Genomic DNA, 26,506 nt, shown 5'->3' with positions numbered 1-26,506 from the left:
TCACAAAATCATAACATGCTAGAAAGGAAGAACTAGTTTGACAGAAATGTCCACAAAATTTCAATAGGGAAGAAAAATGAACTTCACAAAATCCTCCAAAACAACAGTGACATTTAATTCATACACTGTATATATCCTTCGCAACAAAAGAGGCAGACCACGTGGCAAGGGTATAATTAGACTCTGGGTCTCATATAAATATCACACGTAAAATTAATATAAAGTTCATGAATTGCAAAGTTTGATTGTTTATAGCAACAAAGGATCGACTGGCTGAGCAAGTAGTAGATTCATAACTGTAGACAATTGACACTCTGTAAGTTTACAACAGACAGTGTAGCTATAAAGGTATAAGATGAAGGGTTTTTCCAAGTGATGACCATCTGCGAGCAAATAAGTTAATGACGTGTTTCGGAGGAGAGCCAAATGTCAAGTTGCTTGGGCTCTGTGGATGAAATAGTACGACCCTGCACCTTGACACCAAGGGTCCCGGGTTCGAATCCCGGCCTGGGCATGGATGTTTGCTAGTGTCCATTCATCAATTTTCATAGTACAGTGAAATCTCAGTTATACGTTTTTTGGGGGACAGAAGGGTAAAAACATATAATTGAGAAAAATGTATTATTGAAATATAATTAAAATGGTAAAATTAAGTACACAAAGAAAGAAAAGGAGTAATACATATACACCAAAGTTTGCTGTATTGCACTAATCTGTTCTAAATTGTTATTGTGAATCCATAAATTCACAAGAAATAAACATTGAAGGAGCCAGGGGATGAAAGAATTACAAGCAACGTTTACCTGCTTAATCAATTCAGCCAATTCCCTGCAAAAAAAACATGCTGAACATTAGGACGTTTATCTCAATCTTATGTTTACTGTAACTCGTTTTCCGCTTCATACTTTTTTAATTTTATTTTTTTATTTGATTTAGTTTATTTTACTTTGCGTTTTGTGCCTCTTGGCTAATTTGCGAAGATGGGGATGAGTGATGAAATGGATGAATGGACATTCACAAAAAACCAAGCCCCACCGGGATTCGAACCAGGGACCCTTGGCGTCGCAGCGCGATGTGCTAACCACTCGGCCACAGGGTCGGGCATTTTCCACTTTATACATTTTCCAAACCCTGCCGATGACAAATTTTGCCAGAAGCCTGTCCCGTATGCTAGTCCACCTCTTTCTCCTCTCTTCCTTGCTTTTGTAGCAGCCTATTCATTCACCATGCAACATTGAACTCCTGCTTTACGATCGGAGAACAAGCGAACTATTGCCAAAACGATAAGTCATTAAATGCTGCTTACTCTAAGTGTTTTAACACATTCTAAAAGCCTGATTCGGGTGTTTTTGTTGTGCCTCCCCCCACAAAAACATATGTGGACAATTACGAACATGGCTCAATCATTATTCCCATTTCCTTTATCTAGGTAATCGTTCCTAGTAGAAGGGGGAAGGAGAAAGGGAGCAGGGGGGGGGGACACTTGCTTGGAAAACTTTCCTTTTGTTTGGCGGAAGAAAAGTAAGAATAATTTGCCAATCCGGGTTATCTGATATTGGTCTAGGAACGAGTGAAAAAAATAGCTAATCTCCTCTCACAAGAGATAATTAATCTGCAACTGCTGTGGAGGGTCAGTGGCGTGCCCAGGATTTTTGAAAGGGAGAGGTTTAAGTATAATTGTTTTTAGTAGTCGGCCCTATTTGGTGCCAGTTTGTCTGGAGGGAGGCTGCTACCGGCGCCACTGTTATGTCTAGCTCTTCCAAAGCAGTCCCTTGCCTATATCGCTTCTGACAACAATGACTCATCCAACATAAACGAAGCAATTTTTCGTTATTGTCTTGCTTTCTGATAAACAAAACAGTAACTCTTATATTGTGGATAACATAATCCATTTGAACACTAGAGTCAGTGGCGTGCCCAGGATTTTCAAGGGAGGAGGGGGGGGGAGGGTTACGTACACATTTCTTTTTTCCCTCCCCGATGGCGTCCTAATAACGTCGTCATCTTGTAATCAAGGGGTTCCAGGTTAGATACCTGTTGGAGGCACATAGTGGTTTGGATCCCACTTTAAACTGTAGGTCCAGTCCCGATTAGCCTTCTGTGCATAAAGTGGACTTAAAACCTTTAGCGGATGGAGCCTCGCGTGCCTGTATTCCCGTTGAAGCCAGAACCTTTGCAAGTGTGTGTTTTTCAAACTTGCCGCTAGTACAAAAAAATCGTAGCTCGAGAACTAATTGTCGTAGAGAGAAGGAAATTGGTTTTGTTTTTTTTCTTAAACACATGGCTTTTATTTAGCGGAGGTAAAATTTATACATTGTGCCTCCCAATAATTTGGGATAACCAAATTTCGAAGGAAGCACGACAAAAGACTACTCTATGAGGATGTGTAACGCTCGTGCCGCAACTTTGAAAATAAATAAGAATAGAACGGAAATCACGGCATTCGAAAATTTTGCATAATTACGGTATTTCGCTTCAAGCGTCGGCCCTATGGATGCTGGATGGACCAAGTTTTGAGGGAAGCACAAAAAAATACCACTCACTCTATGAGTATATGTAATGCTCGTGACGCAACTTTGAAAGAAGAAAAAAACATATGAAATCACAGCATTCGGAAATTTTGCGTAATTACGGAATTTCACTTCTAGTGTCAGCCCTGTGGATGCTGGATGGACCAAATTTTGAGGGAAACACAACAAAAGACCACTCTTCAGGATATGTAATGCTCGTGTCGCAACCAAAAATAAATAAATAATAAAACGGAAATCACGACATTCAGAAATTTTGCATCATTACGGAATTTCGCTTCTAAAGTCGATTTCACGTTCAGAAGACACAACGGCGCTTATGGAGAAACCGTACAGTGTTGCCAATACAGCGCTAGCTCATGTCGCCGGGAAATGATGAGCTTCCTTCACAATGTAGGTGTTACATATTGTATATATATAATGATAATTATATGTAATTATTAATATTATACTGTGAATATATATATATATATATATATGGATAAAAGCAAGGAGGGCCAAAAGGGCTAAGTAAAAATCAAATAAGGTAAAAGGAAACACTCACCGGACAGTAGGAAAATTCAAAATTTTCGCTAATTTATAGCATCATCGGTGTGAGAAGAAACAGAAGACGGAACCGGAAGTTGGGGTCCTGCAGAGTTGCCAGGTCCCCATTGAAGAAGAAGCGGTGCGTAGAATGAAAAAACACTGTTTCGTCACCAGGCTCGTCGTAAACTGTGAGTGGGTAGTTTGAGTTGGGAGGGAGGGCGGGAGGGTGGGTGAGGGTTGGGCATTACTGGGTGGCCTTGTTCAGGCCAGGTGGAGTGGTTGCACTCATGGTCGATATATAGGCCCTCTCCCATCTTTTGCGAACAGAGGTGTTGGCTGGTTGGGGTAGGAGGTGGATGATCGCTACCCGGAAGCAGTCGTTGAAACTGATGTTGTGGTGGTTGGTGTGGACGGCGACAGTGAAGTCCAGGTTGTGGGTGGAGGAGCGGTGGTTATTGATGCGGAGGTTGAGGGCCGTTGATGTTTCCCCCAGGTAAAAATCACCACAGATGTTGCAGGTGAGGATGTAGATAAGGTTTGAGGCATGGCAGGTCCCTTTGGGATGGAGGGTAAATTTGCCAGTGGCCGGGTGCACCTGGAGGGTGTGCTATGAATTTATGTGTAGGTTGGAAAGTGAAAGGTGATCTTCATTTCAGTATTAATGTCGACAGTAATGTAAACAAAAACAACGTGTATTTGCGACAGCACTAATGTTGCTCACAACAGCAGCATTGGAAATAATTGTCAATTATTAAATTTAAGTAATTTCAATTCTATTATAACAAACTGAATGAAGTTAATATTTTTACTGAATGGAAATAAAATAACAACTCGAAAACTTGGTGGTGATTAGCCGGAATGCTGCGGTGAGTCGGCTCAAGATGGCCATACAACGTCCCCTTACTTCGCGCGCGGTTCGGGTTAACACATTGGGGTCTCACGACGGGCATAGCCCGTAGTGCACTTAAAGTCAATGTGGACGAACGACGGGCATAGCCCGTCCTGCGGTATGCAATCGCTTTGCCGATTGAACGACGGGCTATGCTCGTACTTCGTCTCACGCGCGTATTCATTCAAGCCCCTCTGTTGAAATTCCGACCGCTAGGTGACTCATGTGCTATTTTTATCTCGCACCTGTGACTGTTTGTTGTCGGGTTGATGTACTGTGCATTGTTTAGAATGGCGTCGTTAGATCTAGACTGCATAGAGGATTCCACCTAAGAGTTTGAAGTTAGCGACGATTTTGATGATGCAGATGAGTTTGAAGATTTGGAAGGTAGGTTATATTCGTAATAATTATTGTCGACAATATAAACAGTGTTGCAAACTCTAGTATTTTATGAATGAAGTGAGAAGAGGTAATTTTTTTGGGTCTATTCATTTTGCCTCTTTCTTGATTCTCCAACATGCACTGATGTATTTTTAGTTTTTCCATTTATTATTTTGTATAGTGTAGGTAAAATGAAAATGTATTTTATTTATTTAGTTTATTTATTTATTTGTTTAATTTTTACAGATGACGCAGAACCAACTGATACATCGTCTGGTCCTGTCCTGCAGCCGCTTTTTCATACAAAAGATAATTACTTGTAATTTGTAATTATTTTTTGTTATGTGCACGTAAGAAGTATTCTTATGCAAGATTCAAAAGATGTATTGATAGTTTATTTAGTTAATTATTGAAATTTCCAGATTACGAACTTAAAATATCTCTATATTAGCATTTGTTACAATGTTGTACTTTTTTCTTCTTCACAAAACATTGCTGAAAAAAATATTAAAAAACGTCTGAAAATGAAAATAAAATTTAACAAATTTTTGTTCATTGAAAAGAGGAAGTTTTGTAGATTTAAGAAATATGTGGTTAAATAAAAACAAATTAAAAATATTTTTTCTATGATGTTTTGAAAAACAACCAAAAACCGCAGACCAGAGGTAACAATGCTGTATTATGAGGCCAGACCCGAATGTGTTAAGAAGAAACTCCAAATGCATGGAAGTAATATTTCTAGGAACCTTTGAGTGATTATAGAAAATAATTTCATTATTTTCTTCACAACTTTGTCGCTGGAAGTTTTTACTTGGAATTACAGAACAAAAAATGGCCAGCGACTACATTTTCTACTGCACGAATATAAAAAATCTCCACATACTTTATTTGAATATTTTTTAATGCGAATATGCTTTAAAGTATTGATAAATTCTGAACACCACCATCACCTATGACAATTAAAAAGCAGTGTCATTTTTTTCATAATGAATGCTTCAATTTTACGGCATGTTTCAACGTTAGGAATGAAAATAATGTAAAAACTTTGTTTTCACAGAAAATTTGAGTTTTTAATTTATCTAAAAATATGTAAACAAGTTACCACTTTTTTGTGCTCACCATCGTATTCTCTACAAAATTTCCTGCAAAACTGCAGGTACCGATTTTACGTAAGCTAAATTTGTAAATCGAGAAATTTCACAACAGCGTGCTCGTATTTCCCATAAGAAAAGCATTGTCCATAAGAGCCCATTGTGTCTTCTGAACGTGAAAACGACTCTAGTGTCGGCCCTATGGATGCTGGATGGACCAAATTTTGAGGAAAGCACAACAAAAGACCACTCTATGAGGATATGTAATGATCGTGTCGCAACTTTGAAAAAAAGATGGAAATTACGGCATTCAGAATTTTGCGTAATTACGGAAAAATTCGAACTTTGGGATTTTGCCCCTGATTTCCCCCTGGACTCTTAAAATGTTGCTTTTTGTTCATTCTTACATTTAGAATGTAAATTCTTCAAAAAGATGCAGTGGTTGAGCAGTTACAGCCTTTTATCTACAATTTATCACATAGTAACAAAAGGGGAAAAGTGTTTATTTCAAATGGCGTTTGCAGAAAGTAAAAGGCACAGAGTGTATGATCGCTGCTTTACTTCAAAAACATTCACATGTTAAAAATAAGTCACAGTGTGCAATAATTCGTTTATCTGCAATTTCGTTTTGCATAATTAAAGTACTGCAATGTCTGTCTTCAACAACCGTATTATCTTCAAATACGACTGTAATAAGATCCAACGGAACTCCCACCTCCCCCCCCTTTCTTCAGCTTGTTTGTAATGTTTACGACAGGCTGGGAAGTGTGGCGCCAGTGACTTGTCGGACAGCTTGAAAGATATCAATCTCTGATCTGCTTCAGGCAGATACGACTTGTCGAAGCCAATGCAAAGAACAAACGCATGATTATTCAGCACAGACCAATCTTGTTCAAGGGTGCATAGCCCCTCCCCTTCTCTCCGATGCAAGCAACAAAAATAGAATTCCAAGTCGAGAGTCTGGTCCTATGGTTGCAGCTGATAAGAAAACCTGTATGAGAATGGGTGGCAGATGTTATCATCACGGAATCCTTCTTTTCAGCAAGTCGAGTTAAAAGCGTATAACTGAAATCTTTTCCTTGTTGGGATTGAACTCGTAGAACATACAAGTGGAAAAATCATATAACTGAAAATCGTATAACTGAAATATAATAGTACGCAGCCTTATGGGAATTGTCATGGACCGCCAGAAAAAAAATGTATTAACGAGAAAAACGTACTATCACAAAACGTATAATTGCAATTTCACTGTATCATCACTGATCCTCATCTTCGCAAATTAGCCAAAAGTGGCACAAAAAGGGAAGTAAAATAAAGGAAATCCACATATTAAAACAAAATTATAAAAGAGTTGTGATGTTATTTGTGGTGTCCATTAACTCGTACAATACAGCTGGCACTGTTGATACGTATTCTAAGTTCACTGACAATAAAAAAGAAAGATCGAGTGTTTCAGTTTATTCATCACCTTAAAGAATATCAAGTTTGAATTGTGTCATTGTTGGTCTACATCTGTTTCATAAATCATTTTTTTAGTGTATAAGCGACACTTTCTACCGAATTTCTGGAATTATATAAAATATCAGGAGCACAGGAAGTACATTTTGAGGTCCTTACACCTCCACCCCCATGTAAAGCATAAATAAGACAACCTACACCAGAAAAAAGAAATGCAAACAAAACTGGGAGAGGGGAGGGAAAGAGAAGTGAGAGAATGCATGTTTGCGAAACTCTTGTCATACATCATATCTGGCCACCCCAATTTACCAATGTATGGATCCTGCCCACCCGGTCAAAATTTTCAGGTTTAAAGGCCCTCGTTTAAAGTAATCAGTTTATGTCAGTTAAAGTAATTCTAATATAAGAAAACATGTGGTAAAACATGCTTCTGCATTGTTTATTAATACACCTCTGGCCACACTGTCATTTAGCATTTCGAAACACACAGTATCTCTACTTCCTTTCACATGCCCAACAAAGCAAATGAGTACTGATTTACTCTTTCAAGATTTCACCTAAAAAAAAAAAGGAGTTTGTTGGCATATTTTTGTCCAAGTATGAGCCACCATCATCTTGTCCAGTTTGCTTACCTTACCCTAATTAAGCAACATTTGGAATTTCCAAAGATCTGACATCCCTCCCTTCTGACATCCCTCCCTCCCTCTACATAAACAAAGGTTTATCTTCTTGATTGTGGGGGAAGCTGAAGTAAGCAAAACTGGCAGATTAGACACTTTTAGGCACAACTGAGCAAAATAGGAACTAACCCTCAAAATACTATAAAAATGTATTATTGGACTAGAAACAACATTAAAGCCTATGTTTTAGTACAAAGGAATAAAACAGGCAAAAATCCACACCCTAATAATTACATAGTACTAATAAACCATGCAAGATTTACCTTCCATCAATGATGACTATAGTGTCTCCAGCTTGGATGCGGAGTTTCTCGGGTTCATCAAATTTCTGCAGAGCCTTCATCGCAGGAGGAACTGATTCTGACAAGAAGTCCTTCAATGCCAAGAAGGTAGGCCGGTCCATTGGAGATTTTGCCCAGCACTGCAAAAACAGAGAATGATGGTATTAAGTTTCCATATATCCTTGTTAGGCAATTTTGAATAATACAAGGTCCGCCCATAAAGAAAACGATCTGAATTTTTTTTTTTTTTTTTTTTAAATAGAAGGTACCATATTCTGGCAACACTGCAAAGAGCTATATCTAAACTTCCCGTCAGTGCATGTTTCAACCTGTTGCAGGCAGTCGGTATCGGGGCAAAGAGGTCGTGTGCAGGTGGCAGACAAAATACGCACACCAAGATTGAACAACGTTACAGCATAAAGTTTTGTTACAATTTGGGTAAATCGTTTACCGAAATATTACAGATGATACGGGCAGTGTATGGTGATGCATCACTATCAAAAAGACAGAGTGCCCAGTGGAAAGGACAGTTCTCGCCCGTAAAGAAAAAGCACGGATGTCGAAATCGAAGACAAAGGTGCTGTTGATCGCATATTTTGATTCCCAAGGTCTGAACCACCATCATCTTGTCCCTGAAAACCAAACAATCAATCAGTGGTATTACAAGGAAGTGCTTGGTCAACTCAGAAACAGGATGAAGCAGGTTAGGAAGGACCTCTGTGATTCTAGCCAATGGTTTCTGTTACACAATAATGCTAGGCCTCATACCGCATTGTCTGTACAACAATATCTTTCATAATTGGGAAAAGAGAGAAGCGATAGTATATAAATACGGAGAAACTAGTACTCGCTTTTATCCGCGAAGCTGTTTTTAGTTTTTGGATTAATTTCAGTGGGCACTGCCACCATCGTTGGAACTTGCTGTTCCAACTTGGATGGTGGCAGTGGCCACTGAAATTAATCGAAAAACAAATAAACTCTTCCAACGAGGATGGTGGCAGTGGCCACTGTTCGAAAAAAAAAAAAAAAAACAGCTTCCCGGATAAAAGTGAGTACTAGTTTCTAAGCATTCAGTGACAGTGATCAATCACCCTCCATATTCTCCGGACTTATCACCTGATGATATTTTTTCCTTCTTCCCAAGCTTAAGATGGGTATGAAAGGGCGAAGATTTGACGACGTCGCGGACATTAAATTAAATGTTACGCGTATTTTACGAACACTTACTGTCAATGACTATCAACAGTGTTTCCAAGACCTGTACAATGCTGGTCAAAGTGGACTGCCTCCTCTGGTGATTATTTTGAAGGTGATAGTCATTTGAAAGTAAATACTGGTTTTCTTCCCTAAAAAAAAAAGTTTGGTTTTTTTTATGGGCGAACCTTGTAATAATTGCAATTGAATGAACATATTTTAAACAACTTTTAATTGTTAGAATTTTCAGCATTGTTCAGTATCAGCATATCTTGGCTCAGTCCTAAACAAAAATAATTAAAATAGAGTCATTTTTCTGTCTTGTAATCAGCACTACAAAGAAAATAAAAGATTAAGAAGTTTGTGGGATTCTGTGGTCAACAAAAGAAGAAGGCTGATAACAGAAAACAATTGTCGATTCCCAGCCACATCCAATAAATGCACTTCTTATATACATTATACATATTATTATATTACACAAATATGAATGTAAGGTAAACTTCCCCACACACTTTGCAATATGCCATGGGGCATATAAAAAGAAATGTGGGGGTAGGGTCCCTCACATTATATCGACCTTAGCCATGTTGAAGGTGACACCTTTACCCCCAAGGGCCACTTTATGCAGGGACAAGGCTGGAAAAATTCAGATCAACCAGCCCAGGAATTGAACCCAGGTCTCCCATGTGGAAGTCAGATGCCATACTAATTGGGCCACCATTTAAATATGAATGTGGCTCACTGCAGAGGTTTGAAAACATGGTGCTTGATATTTACCGTAAAACAGAAAAAATAGTCCAATCAAATTCTTCCAATTTAAATGAAGAGAGCGTAATGACCAAAGAGGAAAAGTAAATTTTATGCTAACCAGTTCAGAATGTGTTCATTACAAAATCACCAAGAGGCATTCCTACCTGTAACATTAGCTGGTATATATCTGCAGGACAAGCTTCCGGTTGGTGGAGTCTCTCCCCGTCCTTGTCTATCTTCTTCAGAATCTGTGTTCCGTTAAGCCCTATCCAAGGCTCCTCTCCGAACGTAAACATTTCCCATAGCGTCACTCCAAACATCCAAGCATCTGCAAATGAACATGCAATAAGCAGGGACCTGAATTTTTTGGTATATTATTGAATTCTGTTATCTCCGGCTGGAGATCCTCCGGACAGGGGGGATCCCACCCTTAGTAAGGGTGCAGATCAGGCCAGCATGTTTCTGGGATTGGAGAGCTGCCCTTAGGACACCGGCATTATCCTTTGACAGCTCTTCTGCCACAGATGAACGGGTTGCCCTTGGCTGGACTGGCAAGCCGACATGCAAGGTGATGTAGCCGGCTGACCCATGGGCCTTGTCTCATGAACGGCACATGCTGGAGCTGGAACCCCAGCGACTTTTCTCCTGAGATTTCGACCTGTGTGAGACCGGTGGCAACCTTTAATCGTGAGGAAATTGGGGAGCGTAACCCAGTCAAAGAAAACCTACGACGATGACTGGTGATTTGTCATGTTGACCAAATGTCATCCCGTTGGGTGATCAGGTTGGAGTGGGACTGACAGTCGATAGATAGGCCCTTACTCTCACGGGTTCCTAGTGTAATTTTTATCACTTTTTGGTTTTTCTTTTATTAAATTCAGAACTGCAAAAAACAAGCCATACTCAGCATTTAAATGATAACAGTTTTCAAATCATACCTAACCTTAAGTTATGTACTTGTACATTAATTGACATATAACTGCTTAGGACTTCAAGGAGCCTTATTAATTAAAAAAAACTTGTCACAAGAATTCTAATTAAAACCCTATTTATATTACTTACACGACACTCAGTGAGAAATATTTAAAATTCTGTCCTTTCATGTTTAATGGCTATGAAGAAAAGGTTAGCCGAAACAAATCAAAATTAGGTTCCCAAGCACCTTTATGTTGTAAACTGTCAGCAGCAAGACTTTTAAAAAGGGATAATCTAAACTATCACTTTTGCTTGGAAATTTGCCTTGCAAGCAGGGTGGCATGGGTAAACAGCAGACAACTGCATAACGTATTGTCACCTTGCCAGAATATTATCAGATGTCACTGTTGTGGTATTTTTGCTACACCTACATAAAAAGTGGCAGAGTTCACAAGCACATAAAAAAGTGTATCCTACATATTGGGCTACATAAAAATAAATATCAAGACTTCGATACAAAAATTGGACACATTTCAGGTTGAAAAGCAGTGGATAAAATGGCATTTTGGTGTTAAAATTATGAATATAATAATCCCAAACTTAATTTAAGAACTACACTTATTACACAAAATAAACATTTTCATTTCCAGTAGTGTATTTATGTAGTTGTCAGAGTATTAAGTTTGTTCCTCTGTAAAGGAGTCCATTTTTGCTTCTCAAATATTTACTACCCGATGAATCAATTTTCCATGATTTCCATAACTCACACGATATACAGAAGGTCGATCCACGTACATGTGTCCGATTTTGAACAGTCACTCCTGCACACAGAATCGACCAATCCAAGTGGTTAAAAGCATGGGAGGACGGTTAGAGCCTGTAGTATCGTGGCACTATTGCGAGTGTGTGTTGTGTGCATTATGGCTTCTAAGGTGAACCATATTTGGGAGGGCTACGTAGTTCCACTTTCCCATGCCAAATATTCGGTGTCAAAAATTCAGAAACAGATATATCAAAGAACATGGATGCACCTTAGGTTCGACGACCATCAAGAACATAATTAAGCGGCATAAAAACCATGAGGTTCCAGCTATTCAGTCGCCCACCAGGGGGACGAGGAAGTTAGCGTGCACTGCAGTGATGCCACCCGTGTCTCAGAAGTTGCATCGAATGGCACTACAGGAACACCCCCCTCCCCCCCGATGCAACGTGTGATGCCCACACGACTTCACTTAGCCCAGTCAACTGTGAACCACACCCTGTGTAAGAAATTAAACCTCAACCTCAAAAAGCTGTAAACATTACCTCATTGAGGCCTATCGGTGTAAGGTTTCATCACATGCATTTCGTTCTAAACAGAACTTTCTGCAACAGATGGCGACAGACACTGCATTCGGGCTATTCCATTTCACGATATACTGGTAAAATCACCGGATGCGAGTCCCATGGATTTCTATGGGTTTCGTCTTCTGAAACGGGCACTTTCCTCTCATCGTGTCACCACTCTCCGGGGCCTGTGCAAAGCCTGTCAGGAGGACTGGAAGAAGATTCCACTTTCTGTACTTCATCGTAGCTTCCTACAATGGAAGTTACGGTGCAGGACTATTGCCAAGACACATGGTGATCACATTGAGGCCAACCGATGGTGGTCCCGTGGATTTTCATAAGGTAAGTGATAGTCCAAAATCTGACACATATACGCGGATTAACCTTAGAAAGTGATGTTGGTAAATAAATTCTTATATTTCACGTTTAAGAGTATATTTCACATTTTGCAGTTAATTCGCATCATTTTGTGACAAACCATGTTAGGAAAATGTACCTCACACCATCCAAAACAATGGATAATAAAAAAAAAAAATCATGAAAATTTACCTACATAATTGGGTGATACCAAGAGGTACCCATTAACCTGTCACATCTTTAGTTTTTAGTTATAACCTGTCACATCTTTAGTTTTTAGTTAACACCAAACCAGTATATAACATACAATTATAGCATGTAAAAGAGAACAAAACTCACCAGACGCATGACTAAATTGACGACTCTTGAGACTCTCTGGGGCACACCATGGAAAAGGAACCTTTTTGTGCTCGGTCATAATGTAGCAGTCTTCTTGTTGTGGGAGAGCTCTCATCAGCCCAAAATCTCCGATCTTCACCTGTCATGATACACAATACAACAGATGGTTTACTAGAGAGAAAGTTAACTATGAAAATCTAAGATGTACAAGTTTATGAAATGAAATCAGAAATATGGAATGGCACAAACTAATGTTATCAAAATAACGAAAAGCTTGAGTGCAATGAGAAATACAGAATTAACCCTTTCCAATTCAATTTTTCAGCCTCTCCTGAGCTTTATTTTGGGCAGGAAAGACTTGAAATTGTAAAAGAGAAAAACACAAATATGAACTCCTCGATAATCCAATTATCTATTTTGGGATACATAAAATAATTAGTGTTATTGTTAATTTGTAAGAGCCACGGTGATCTGGTCGGTAGGGCATCTGACTGCAAAGCAAGAGACCCGGGATCGATTCCCAGTGTGGGTGCTCAAAGGTTTCAATTTTTAATGACTTGTCCCCGCTCTGGGACTCGCCCAGCCTCAAATCAATGGGTACCTGGGGGCAACCCTGGGTGGTAAAGGCAGCCAGAGCATGGTGCTGATCACATGTCCAAAATGGCCGAGATCGAGAATATGTGGGGTCCTAACCCCACACCATCTACATTGCCTTCATGGGACGGTGAACTTTACCGTACCAAATATGGGAATCTATAAGGGTACTGGCTCAGTCCAAATTAGTTCATAATTTAATTTAGTCACCTAACATATAATACACCTGACATTTCACTTGGACCTACCTTATCCACTGAAGCTAAGAGAACATTCCTGCATGCGAGATCCCGGTGAATGAATCTCTTTGACTCCAAGTACGCCATTCCTATTGCAACCTGATGAGCATACTCCCATAAAGCTGAAAGAGAAACAAATAGATGTTTACATTATAAATATTTACACGGACATTCAAATATGTATTAACTCTTAGCAAGAGTTAATATTTTTCCATAAAGCAAATCTACTTCAATTTGTTGGTCATCGGTGATGCCAATTATTCAGTACAGCACCACCATTGAAGAAGAGTGAATTTTTTTTGTATTTAATGGCCACTGTGCCAAGTACATACTAACATAAATACACCATGTTCTACCTCATGTTCCAGAAATCAAATTACAGGTTTGCACATGATGAATTGTTTGGACCTTTAATCACTGTACCTTTTACCAATGCTTCAGAGACATGCTTGTTCCTATGCCTTTGATACATGAGAGTGTATGTATAAAAATCCAAGTACAGTGCATGAAATCCAAATAATTCATCATGAATCAAGCACTGCTGAGCAATTACAAACACCTGTACATAATTTATAATCCTCTTTAATCTGATTCCTAACTTATTGGTTAAGAATTGTAACTATAATCCTGCATATAGGTTTGCAATCATGACCACTCTATTGAATATAAAAGCATAATTCATGCATTTTACCACCCCTATATGCAATCAACCTACAAAGCAGGCAATTTAAAAAAAAGATGTTCATTGTTGGAAGCAAATAAAAAAGGTATCAATCTTTTTTAACAGTTAGTTACAACAGATAAGATCTTGACCAGCCCTGATGATGACTCCGAGATTGTTATGTGTTGTTGCCTGCTCTTTATTTCTTTGTGTCATGGTTCACTTGCTGGCACATGGCATAAGGACTTTTTTTATTGTCACATCTACCAATCTGATATATCATCCATTAAGAATGCAAATGTTCTATCTCCAAATTGTAAACAAATGGAGATATTTTGGCTGTAGTCTATTTAGGATGTAATTACCGTATTTACTCATGTATAATGCGCATTTTTTTAGCAAAATTTTTGCCCCCAAAAACTGTGGTGTGTATTATGCACGGAATAATTTAGACGGAAAACATGAAACCGTACAGGGTCATTCCATGATTTTGGGACACTTGCACTGATTTTTCATGTTTATGGAACCCTATCATGTTATATATCGTTGTAAAGCTTGAATTCTGCAGTTTCTGAATATGGAAACAGTATTCCATTCAAGATAATGACACTAATGTGAAATGCGGTTGAAATAAGTTCATCACAAAATGAAGGAACATTCTGATTTTTATGGTACTTCGGATGAAAGAAAACAAGGAAAAATATAATAAAAATTAAAATGTATTACTGGCCAAATAATATGACATATATGGAGTGTGTAAATTCCTTAATGGAAGAAATCTTGTGCTGCTAACTGCTATTTGGAAGGACCTGAATGTGCCTCGTATAAATGTTACATTAGTCACGGAAAGAAAAAGTATATATTTTGAAAAAGAAGAAATAAGCAATTGAATAGGTATGACGTCATTCACTCTTGATCGCGTAGCTACACATTTACAACCTACAACTAAGAAACTGGATTGTACTGCGCATTATATACGAGATATAATTTTTTGTCACTTTTACCCATCCAAAACCAGAGTGCGCATTATAAACGCACGCGCACTATACACACGTAAATACAGTAATTGATTCATCCCTGCAATCGTCTGGTGCCTACATACAACCAATATTGAGTCTTTTTGGTCCATGTGCAGAATTTGGAAGTAGACAAGAGAGTGCAAACTCCAACAGCCAATGAAACCTTATGACAATTTCCTAAACCAACTACAAGCACCATCCGAGTATGAGATAAACCACTTGCATTCTAACCTCACTTGTGGGATATGTTAACAATGGTAGTGGTCTTCGGATCTTACTTTTGTTGTTAGCAGACAAGAATTTTGAATAATAGTGGATTCAAAGTAGTTAATTGATTTCAGAAAATACAAATTATTTATTTAACTTTGCTACCAAATGACAAATTTATAATGAAATTGTTTCATCTCCATCTCGTTTCCAGAATGCAGTGTTAAATATCGTAGATAGAACACTGGCACACTGAAACTATAGCTGGTGTTGCGTGCAATTGTTCTACCTGAAATTTCGATAATGAATTACAGCCTAAATACCTAACCAAACAACAACTTATTTTTAGAGAGGCTTCAATATATCAGCCTTTGGAATGGCACAAATTTTCAGCACAATCGTGACAAAGGTCCAATAAATATATTATTATTATTATTATTATTATTATTTATTATTTCCATAGGGTTACAATTAAGCCATACAACTTTTCATTTCAACAAAATTAATACAAATAATGACTTGATGCCCTATATAGTAAAAAAAATATGCAAAAGCTATATCTAAGGAAAATCTGATGAATTTACATTAGTATATATAGTGTTCTATAGTAGCAATGAAATAAAGAAAATTTGAGAGTTATACACATTTAGAAGAAAAGAAAGTGTAAAGGTGTGTGGGTGTGTGTTTCTTCAGATGAGTTATGTTACCGCCAAAAATAAGACTAGCACCATACTCGAATACGGGACGAATAAATGAAAGGTAGAAATGTCTACTCAGATTTCTATTGAGATATTTACGAATTTTTCGAAATATGTAAATATGGTGATAGATTCTACGAATATAGTTATTTATTTGATAATTAAAATTTAGCTGAGGGTCGATAATGATTCCGAGATATTTTAAATGATTGCTCAAAGGTACTCTGGCGTCATTAAGGGTAATATCTATCGTGTTAGCCGGGATTCCCTTACCGGTGTGAAGCACCATGGCCTTCGTCTTTGCAACGTTAAGTTTCAGGTTGTTCATGTTGTACCACGTTAATACTTTGGGGAATGAGTTTTCCATTTTCTCCTTTACATCCTGGTACGTATCTCCAACATGGACGAGAAGGCAGTCATCTGCATACAGAGTAATCGACAAATCTGAATTTATTAGTGTGATATCGTCAATAAATAGGTTGAATAATTTTGGGCCAAGTATAGAGCCTTGTGGAATGCCTGCAGACACTGACTGCTCGGTGGAAAGTGAACATCCTACTTTCGTTGAGATTTTTCTATTTGCGAGAAAACTTTCCATCCAGAGAATTGTTTTGCTATTGAAACCAAATCTGTTCTTTAATTTTTCTATTAGCAAATTGTGATCAACGGTATCGAAGGCTTTGCATACGTCCAGGGAAATTAATCCAACTAGGGAATTGCTTTTTTTGTCCAGTGTCTCGCGCCATTCATTAATTAAACTAAGTAATAATAATTCCGAGGATACATCCTTCCTGAATCCATACTGTCGATCAGACATCAGATTGTTGGCTTCCAGGAAAGTTGTCAGTTGCTTCTCTATTACTTTTTCCATAACTCGGCTTAATGTTGGGGTTAAGGAAATCGGCCTGTAGTTACACGCTAGGGTAGGAGATCCAGATTTGTGAATTTGAGTTATTATAGAGTGCTTCCAGCTCGTTGGAAATTGGCCACGTTCGAAGGACGTGTTTATTATGTCGGCGAGGGGCTCCGCTATAAGTGGGGCCAACACCGCCAGAACGCTGTTGGGAATGCCGTCCGAACCTCCTGCCTTTTTTACGTTTAATTTATTAAGGATTACCAAAACTTCATCGACCGTAACAGATTTTAATGAGAACTCTTCAATTTGTTGGACAACAGCTGAATTGGGGTCTTTTCTTAGAATATTTATGTTCAAATTGCGAGGATTAACGTGCGCCGATGCTTTGCATATATTAGAAAAATGAATATTTAAATAATGAGCTATGTCGGACGGGTTCGTTAGGAGGACATTGTCTACTAGTAAATGATTAATTGTAGTTTTTGATTCTCTACCCGTGACCTCATTGATAACCTTCCATTTGCAGTTGTTATTGCTAGTGGTCTGGTTCACCATATCTCTGTAGTAATTTACTTTTGCCTGCCTAGTAATTGTTGTGCAATGATTTCTAAAAGATTTGTATTGCTCCCACGTATAGTCACAAGAAGGATCCACCGCTTTCTTGAACAAGCGGTTCTTCTGTGAAATTAATTTAATAATTTGAGGGGTGATCCAGGGCTTCCTGCTTTCTCTCACCCTGAGAGTTTTCAAGGGAGCAAATTCGCCGAGTGCAGTCGAAATGAGAGACTGCAGATGACTGACCTTGTCGTCCACGGTTAAGTCGGGAGATGTACTTGCGTGGAACGGAAGAGACGACGCGAAGGTGAAAAAATTAGGTTCGTATATTTTATGAATTTTACGGGTAGTAATTAGCTTCCTTGGCGTGCGCGTTATATTAATTTTGAGTGTGGTGTAAACGAGAAAATGGTCACTCATGTCCTCATAGACCGTTCGTGTGACTGTGTGCAAGTGAGGGTTCGAGGAATAAATGTGGTCGATTAACGATTCGGATGTCCACGTAATTCTTGTAGGCAGAGTAACGAGTTGTTTGTGTCCTAGGACTGATAACGTTTCCATTAATGTATCTGAGTCTTTGTCATCTTTCAGCAAATTTACATTCATATCATGTCAAACATTACAGGGCTCTCCTGAAAAAAGGAAAAATTGGACATAGAACATCTCAGTAGACGATTTATAAATAGCTTGCAATTTAATGAAAAATGCTGCAACTGTGTTATTTTTTTTGAACATAAAAATGTTCTGATTTTGTAGAGTAAATGTTTAAATATGGCATTTCTTTTTCAAAGGCAAATTCCACCGGTAACGAACATTAATTAGGGAGGTTAATGTCCTCAAGGAGCATTCACAACTTTATATTTTATCTATACAATATTGGTTACCAGAATCGGTGACAGCGAAAGTTTCATATCACTACATCTACAATGTAATCATCCCTTACTTACTTGTGATAGAAGTTTGATGGCACTGCTTCCTCAAATAATCCAAAAGACTACCCAGTGGTGCCAGTTCTGTGATCATCATCATTGGATGGGACAGTACAATACCAAACAACCTGTTAATAACCAAAAAATATATATGTCGAAAAATGAAACTGAACATGGGATTAACACACAAAAATATTAAAAGCTGCAATGCCATTTGCACTATTATTCATGCATGTTATTTAGCTCAGATGCCAGTTAGAGCATCAGCAAATGAACATCTGTTAGAACTCAAGAATTCACTAAGTGCCTTCCAATATTTGATGCAGAAAGAATTTTATATATTGTTTACATAAAACATATTTCTCATTGTTTTCCCCATTCTTTTCTATCACAAAGGTAAAGCCATTACATTGCACGTTGCCATAAAGGTTCATTTGTTGTTGATTTAATGAAATGAAAATTTTGGGTGCATCACTAATTGGGCTATACGTACCTGCAGTGGTCAGAAGTAGCGAGCTACTTGTAGCGTCGCTACTGTGGCTAGCTACAAAATTTGTAGCTGTAGCTGTAGCGACGCTACATTTTGAAAATTGTAGTTGTAGCGGTAGCGAAGCTACAAAATTCCTGTAGTTCTAGCGAAAATTTCGCTACAGCTACATTTTTTCTTGGCATTTTGAGGTGAATTTTGAATGTGGCAACAGTGTCAGAAAAAATCGACAATAACAATCGACAGGAGGTTCATAAAGACAGTCTATTACATGGAGATACAGATTATCTAGATTGTAGATTATAAATATCTGCGTAATTTATTTAATTAGTATCTGAAGAATTCAGATATCCAGATAACTAAGTGACATATATGAATATATTCCAGCTAACAGCTACGTTTTTTTAGCTGCATCGCTATTTTGGGGAGAAACATGCCTCGTTTGCTGCACCACTGGAAATAAGTGCCTCATTTGCGTCAACCCCGGAACAAATCCTGTGGATATTCATGGTGTAAGAGACACCAAAATGTCATTAATTGCTGTGTAAGACACAACTTGCAGTGCAAAAACGAGCGATGGAATTTCCACTGCACTGACAAGGGAATAGTGCCAGCACTAAATGGCTCAGTACGTTAACAGCATTGATCATCGTCAGTATATAAGATCTCACCAGCAAGAAATTATTGTTACAAGAATGATAGAGTTTCTGGAATTACAGTTATTTTCGAGATAGTATTTGTTCACAAATTTTAAAATTACAATACGTTTAGAACACTCAGGTTTACACGACAGTTTCCTCAATAATTTTATCATATTGCAAAAAGTATGTACAAGTTATTGACTTTCCTGCAGAAACGACAATTTTCTTTAGTTAATATACATAGTTTTCAAATTTATGTATTTCTCCTACTTTTGCGTCACTTTTCTGTAACTTTTGCTAATCATGACATCATCATCATCATTCTTCGCTGTTTCCTGCCTCTGGCTGGGTCGGCATAGAAGTCAAGCCTCTCCATTTTTTTCCTGGTCTTTCACAACTCCTCTCTTTCCAAGGTGTTCCAATCTTGTTTCCTAACACTCTCCACTATCTGCTCTTTCCACCGACATCTTGGTCTCCCCCTTGGCCTTATTCCCAGTCCTTGTGCATTGTAAGCTCTTACTGGTAGTCTTTCTGCATCCATCCTCTTCATGTGTCCGAACCATCTCATCTGTGCCTGATCTATTCTGTCCTGAAGCTTCACTACACCCACTGTCTGTCAAATCTCCTCATTTCTCATTCTATCCCTTCTAGTCTTCCTCAAGACTCCTTAAAAAATTAATCTCCACTGCCTGTATCTTTTCTTTGTCTGTCTATTTCATTGTCCAAGTCTCTGCTCCATACGTAATTATTGGCACATAGTATGTGTTACATATTACGTTCTTGCATTTCATAGGTACATCCCTATCCCTTATTAATCTTCGAACGCTTTGATATAGTCCACCACCATTCATTTGTCCTCCTTTGTTTACCTCATCTATTCTTCCACTTCTCTCAATCATGACAATGAGGATAAATGGTTTATTTAATTATTCTCTTATCTATAGTTGCTTTCTGCCACTTTCGGCTAATTGTGAGAACGAGGAAGAATGATAATGAAATATTTATTCTCAAGAAAAATATGTTGATGTAAACATAAATACTTAATTATACCAAATTTTATTTGTGTATAATTGTAATAATTATGTAATTTCGGTAACACCCTAATTGCAATATTCATATATCAAATTTGAATTGATATGCCACTTGCATAGGTATGGTATTCTCAAAAACCATAGTAAAAATAAGTAACTGAAGTAACATTGCTATCAAAATTATCAAATGACTGGAATCATTATAATGAGTAACAGAATCTATTTACCAGTAGTAGGGGATTTTTTTAATACCCATATCGTTGTTTTTAAGTTTTTTTATGCAGAAGTAGCGCAAAAAGTAGCGAAGTAGCGAGTAGCAAACAGGAGTAGCGTAGCGAGCTACTTTTTGGTAAATGTAGCTGTAGCTGTAGCGAAGCTACATTTTGGAAGAGTAGCTGTAGTTGTAGCGAAGCTACTTTTAAAATGTAGCGTTCTGATCACTGCGTACCTGTCACATTATACGTGACCTAACCCCTTACCGTGACTAAAATCAACACATGTCTCCGAGGACTAAAGTTTCCTTACCTAGGTTAAAAGTGGAGGCTGTAAACAGGCACTTGGCACATATAAGGGCTCATTCCATGTCAAATCAATCGATAAAAATTATTCTTGAACCTTTAGGATTCAGATTATTTATTTATACATTGTACCTCTCAAGAGGACAAAAAAAAAAAAGCCAAATTTCAGATTTTTTTGGCTCTTAGTTTTTGAGTTATTGACTTTCAAAAAAGCAAAATTCTCAAAATTTGACGACATTTTGAAATCTTTAAACAGCTGTAGATCAAAAACTATTTGACCCAGGAGCTCACATTTGTGTCATACTCTTCGGCTTTTAATGAGCTTTAATTTGAATTTAGTAATTTTAAAAAACTTCAAAAGTTTTTTTTTTTTAAATCTCAAAAACACTATTTTTATATTTTTTTGAAAAAAATATATGTTTTGAAGACATCAATTGACTATTTGTGTGCAAAATTTAATAATGGGATGGTAATGGGTTCCAATAGAAATTATTTTTTTGTATTCTAATGTGTGGAAAATTTGTTAAATTTGTTGACTTCCATGTTAAAACCACAACTATATGCTGAGTTATTGATGTTGAAGTGTTCATATTAGTCTATTTTATAATTTTTGGACTATAAATAAAATAAAAATTACTAAAATTTATAATTTTAATATCAAGTAAGCAAATTGAAAAATGTACGAGGGGAAGTCATTAAATAACAGGAATTTTATTATACATTTCATGGAGATTTATGCACAACGAAAATTTGTGTTTCTGCACTCAAGTTTCCTTAGCAACATGCCATAAAGGTGTCATGACGATCGAGCAGTACGTGCCTGTGCAGTAGCATATTTAATTGAAAGTACTGGTGTCTACACAAGAGAGGTGCTTAAAGCAAAATATTTTTGGATACCTACAATTATGTCTCAGATCAGGATGGGAATTTTTTTTTTAATCTTGACGTGCAGGATGGAAAAAATTGTAATTTCCCAGCTAAGTCAGAAAATTTTCGATACAGGAAATATTAGAAATTTCCTGCTCTAATTCTACACACTATTCCTCCTCCTCCCTCTATCTTCTTTTTTCTGAGCTTACAAAGTGCAGTTACAAAATTGAAAAGCTACAGAATGAATGCAAGTAAAACAAAGAGACAAGCAGAATTGTTCCCTAACTATAATGTCAAATTTTATTTGAAACCAAACCTTACCTAATGAGATTAGGATGGTCCAGTTGATGCATAGACTGTACTTCTTTTACAAAATCATCAAACACACCAGGCTGACTCAAAGCATCCTGCTTCAGCACTTTCACAGCCACGGGGATTATCCTTCCAGTGAGTGTGGTCCATTCGCCCTTACGCACGACTCCAAACGACCCATCACCAAGTTTCGAAGACAATGTAACATCCTTAGGAAAGACAGAAAATCCTTTAGTAAAAGATAAATCATTTGGTATACATTAGAGTACTGCAGTGATAGGATTTTGCTCAAGCACCAAATGGTTCACACGGACTACACTAGATAATGTACGGAATCGAGAGCTTATTCACTCGAACAGGCAAAACGAGTAGTATACATTCTAAGTCCAGTAGTATACATGTAACCATAATTTGTCTCTTGTTGTGGGTCCTCAAATATGCATCGTGACGTGAAACTCTCAGTGAACATAGTCATCATCTCCATGTAAGAATGAAATCTATCTTACCGATACAGTGATATATTAAGATGAAACAGACGATTTTGGGCTGAAACTACCAGGATTGATATTTTACATACATGTATCTATGATTATCATCACATTAAAATGAGACTCGAACGACTGAGTGTAAGTGATCCCATGCAGTATTCTAGCATACATATTTGATCCAAATTAATGATAACAGTATTCCAAGTGCAATATATTTAAGTTAGACAACAAAATATCAGGAAGTGCCTAGAAATCCAAATTTCAAATTATTAGTTATTGTTTTCAAGTCCAAGAACAGTCCCAGGGTTGGAAACTAGTCAAGTGGTTAAAATTACAGATTTAACTGTCCAAACACTGATCTATTTCTTACATCATATCAATAAATCGTCATCCTAAAAGTTAAAGTGGAATTTCATTTGTTATAAATTATTATCCCACTAACCATCCATCACACATTATCTTTATTGATGATAAAACAATGTTTTCATTATAGTACAAAATTTAAGTACGACAATAAAAGAATCCTATTTAAAAAATAATAGTGTGTAGGAGATACTTAAATGCAAAATATATATTGTCTCTTTGGTAATTGAAGAAAGCTAATACTCAAGAATACTTCCATCACTAGTAGGAGAAATGATGCAAAATAAGACTTACCTTTAGTCCAATTGTTTAACTAAAACAACTCTCGGAAATTGCAAAGGAGAAACAATTTTTTTAAAAAATCACAAATTACAGGTGGGAAATTTTTATTGACAAATTACAGACTATGTTGAAAAAGTGACTTCTAAAGATTTTACTGACCATTTTCCATCCCTTTAGTCCAAATTATGTGCATACGTGGTTATTTGAGATGACAAATATTTGGGTAACCTGTATTTCGAGATTTGGCCACTCCTCCAAAATAGAAGCAACAAATGTAAAACAAACCTTTTCCTGTATAAGACATGTGAGTGTCAAACTTAATCCTGAAGTGTCGTTTGCTGACTTCTTTGGCTGAGAGTTCTGTTTCGTATTTGGGATAAATCTGTTCAGAAGATTCTTCTTCCACACTTGGAGCTTCCTCTTCTTCACAGCATCTAGCAACCGCCGTACTCCCGGCTTCCCCATTCCAATCTTCTCAAAATCCTCAGGTTGGACGTAGTCAAAATGAGCCAGTCGTGTAATCTGAATGGAAACGCAATACACAATCACTAGAGCCACATATTTATGGTGAATAAAAGACCAAGATTTCGCTACAAAAACTGGGCATATTTTGGGATCAAGAGCAGTAAATAAAATGGTATTTTGGTGTTAAAATGGTGAATAAAACCCTAAATTTGATTTAAAAACTACACTTATTACACAAAATTAACATTTCACTTTTAATAGCACATTTATATAGTTATCAGAGTATTAAGTTTATTTGTGTGTAAAGGAATCCATTTTTGCTTCTCAAATATTTACAGCAGAAATAAACAATTTACTGTGATTTGCATAACTCTCAGCATAATTCAGACCTCGGAAAGTGTCGCGATGATAAATAAATAAACTCTAAATTTCACGTTTAAGAGTACATTTTCCATCATTCCGTGACAAAACATGGTAACGAAATGAACCTCACACCTTTCAAAAACATGAAGAATTAACATAAGAATGTGTTATTTCACACGTAGCCGTGGTAGCTCAGTCGTTAGGGCATCTGACTACCATGCGAGAGGCCCGGGTTCGATCCCCAGCGGGAGAGAACCGGGACATTTTCAACCAGTTCAAGCAGCTCCGGCACCCACCCAGCATCGTATAAAGTGGGTACCTAGAGAAAACTCTGGAGGGTAAAGGTGGCCAGGGGCATGGTGCTAATCACATCACCCCCAGCTCGGCCGATATCAAGAAAGTGTGGGGCCCTAACCCCACACCCCCTATATGCCTTCATGGCATGGTGCAAAGCACAGGCGAGCACTTTACTTTTTGTGTTATTTCACATTTCTTGTTTAAGTCAAAAACGAAATATGCATGCTAACAATCACAATTGATACATATATACTATTCCTCTGAAAAATACTTAATTTAAAGTTATGAGCATTGTAGTCAGTCTTACACACAGGAAAAGTACCATGAAAAATCAGACAATTTCTCTCATAAGTTAAATGAGACCAAGGAAGATGCATGGAAGGCATTTATTCAGGTGAGGAAATTTCCCTTTTATTTGAGTCACACATTATGCTTCACCCACTTAAAGAACAGAAACTACACAACACCGAGCAACACAACTCAGCAGACAGCCCAACAACCACCCAGCTTCGACACCTGACGATGGAAAGCAGAAAGCACAGCAGATGACAAAAACCAAGAAACACACACCAGCACCACCAGATGGGAGAAAATGCAACTACCACTGCCTGGAAACAAACAAAGGAGTGACATGCTACCATCACTGCTCCAGACGCTGTACTCTTAGTGAATGAAGGCAGTGAGCCTTCGAAATTAATCAGAAATAACTATCCAATTGTGCAATGTGGAAACATGAAACTTCATGTAGGTAACACTTTCATTTCTATTTCTCTGTTATTCAGTGTTTCTTTTGGCTAATTGTGATGATAAGAATGAGTGATATGATATGATGAAGGAACACTCAGAAAGAACAACCATGCCTACGCTGGGACTCAAACCCAGAACTTTAGAAGTTGACCACTAAGCCAGTTTTAACACCTTCAAAGTGGTCAGATGTAACACAAATCCAAAGCTTCAATGATACCTTGATTAGTTCGTTCTGAATTTAAAAATTCTAGTGCACAGAAGGACCTGAAACATGTGGAATCACTTAACCAGCCACAATGCGATAGGAATGTGATTGCTGGTGACTGTTGGTCCATGACTCAGAATAATCTTACGCGGACAATGAAATGAAATTGTTAGGCGGGACGGAATGAATTGGTTGAGCCATGGGGCTAGCTGGGGGAATGTTTCATGTCAATTTTTTTAGTTGAGGGATGCAACCCCTGTCCCTCACCTTAAAGCTAAGAGAGGAAGTACACTCACACTGGCAGCCAGATTGTGTAATGCACATTTTCATTAAGGAGGCTCTAAACACACATATCCTTTTTAGTACATAACATTCCTAACACGTTCTGTTTGTGATTTATATTCCTTTATTCATATTTTATATTATATATATATATATATATATTTATATTTAATATATTTATAAACTTGTAAAATAGTGTATTTGTATTTCACTCTGTTTAATATATACTGAGTGCTCACTGAATTGCGACCACCTACCTAATACTTTGTTGGTCCACTCTTGGCTTGGTATACGGCCTGGACACGATGAGGCATGGATTCCACAAGGTGCTGATATGTCTCCAGTGGAATCTGACACCATATATTCCTGACGGCATCCTATAACGAGCTAACTGACGTCGGTGCAGGATGCATGGTTCAAAGAGATTGTTCCACAACATCCCACAGATGCTCTACGGGATTAAGATCGGGGGAGTTAGGGGGCCAATTCCTATGCTGCATCTCTGTGGCATGTTCCTCCAGCCAAGCAAGTACAGTCTCACCTCCGTGCATTATCGTCCTGGAAAATGCCATGTCCGTGTGGGTAGAAGTGTTCCGCATTGTGGGGTGTGTAAGTGGTTCCCTAACACCTTCCGATGCGCAACGGATGTCACACGGTGCACATAAACACCAATGGTCCCA

At 37.8% G+C, this 26,506-nt stretch overlaps 1 protein-coding gene across 2 annotated transcripts in view; it reads right to left on the bottom strand.

Annotated features, from left to right (window-relative positions):
- Positions 1–26,506, bottom strand: part of Ack (activated Cdc42 kinase) — a 68,532-nt gene that overhangs the window by 28,247 nt on the left and 13,779 nt on the right. For both annotated transcript variants that reach the window (XM_083135178.1, XM_083135179.1), the window contains exons 3-9: positions 23,753–23,989; positions 22,344–22,543; positions 18,494–18,603; positions 13,560–13,672; positions 12,718–12,856; positions 9,945–10,108; positions 7,819–7,976 (exon numbers count right to left, since the gene is read on the bottom strand). In XM_083135178.1, the coding sequence (XP_082991304.1) occupies positions 7,819–7,976; positions 9,945–10,108; positions 12,718–12,856; positions 13,560–13,672; positions 18,494–18,603; positions 22,344–22,543; positions 23,753–23,989 (1,121 nt within the window). The remainder of the gene's footprint in view (positions 1–7,818; positions 7,977–9,944; positions 10,109–12,717; positions 12,857–13,559; positions 13,673–18,493; positions 18,604–22,343; positions 22,544–23,752; positions 23,990–26,506) is intronic.

This window comes from Lepisma saccharinum, chromosome 14 (assembly GCF_977018435.1).
Source record: "Lepisma saccharinum chromosome 14, izLepSacc3.1, whole genome shotgun sequence".
Lineage (NCBI taxonomy): Eukaryota > Metazoa > Arthropoda > Insecta > Zygentoma > Lepismatidae > Lepisma > Lepisma saccharinum.
This window is presented reverse-complemented; position numbering and strand designations above follow the sequence as displayed.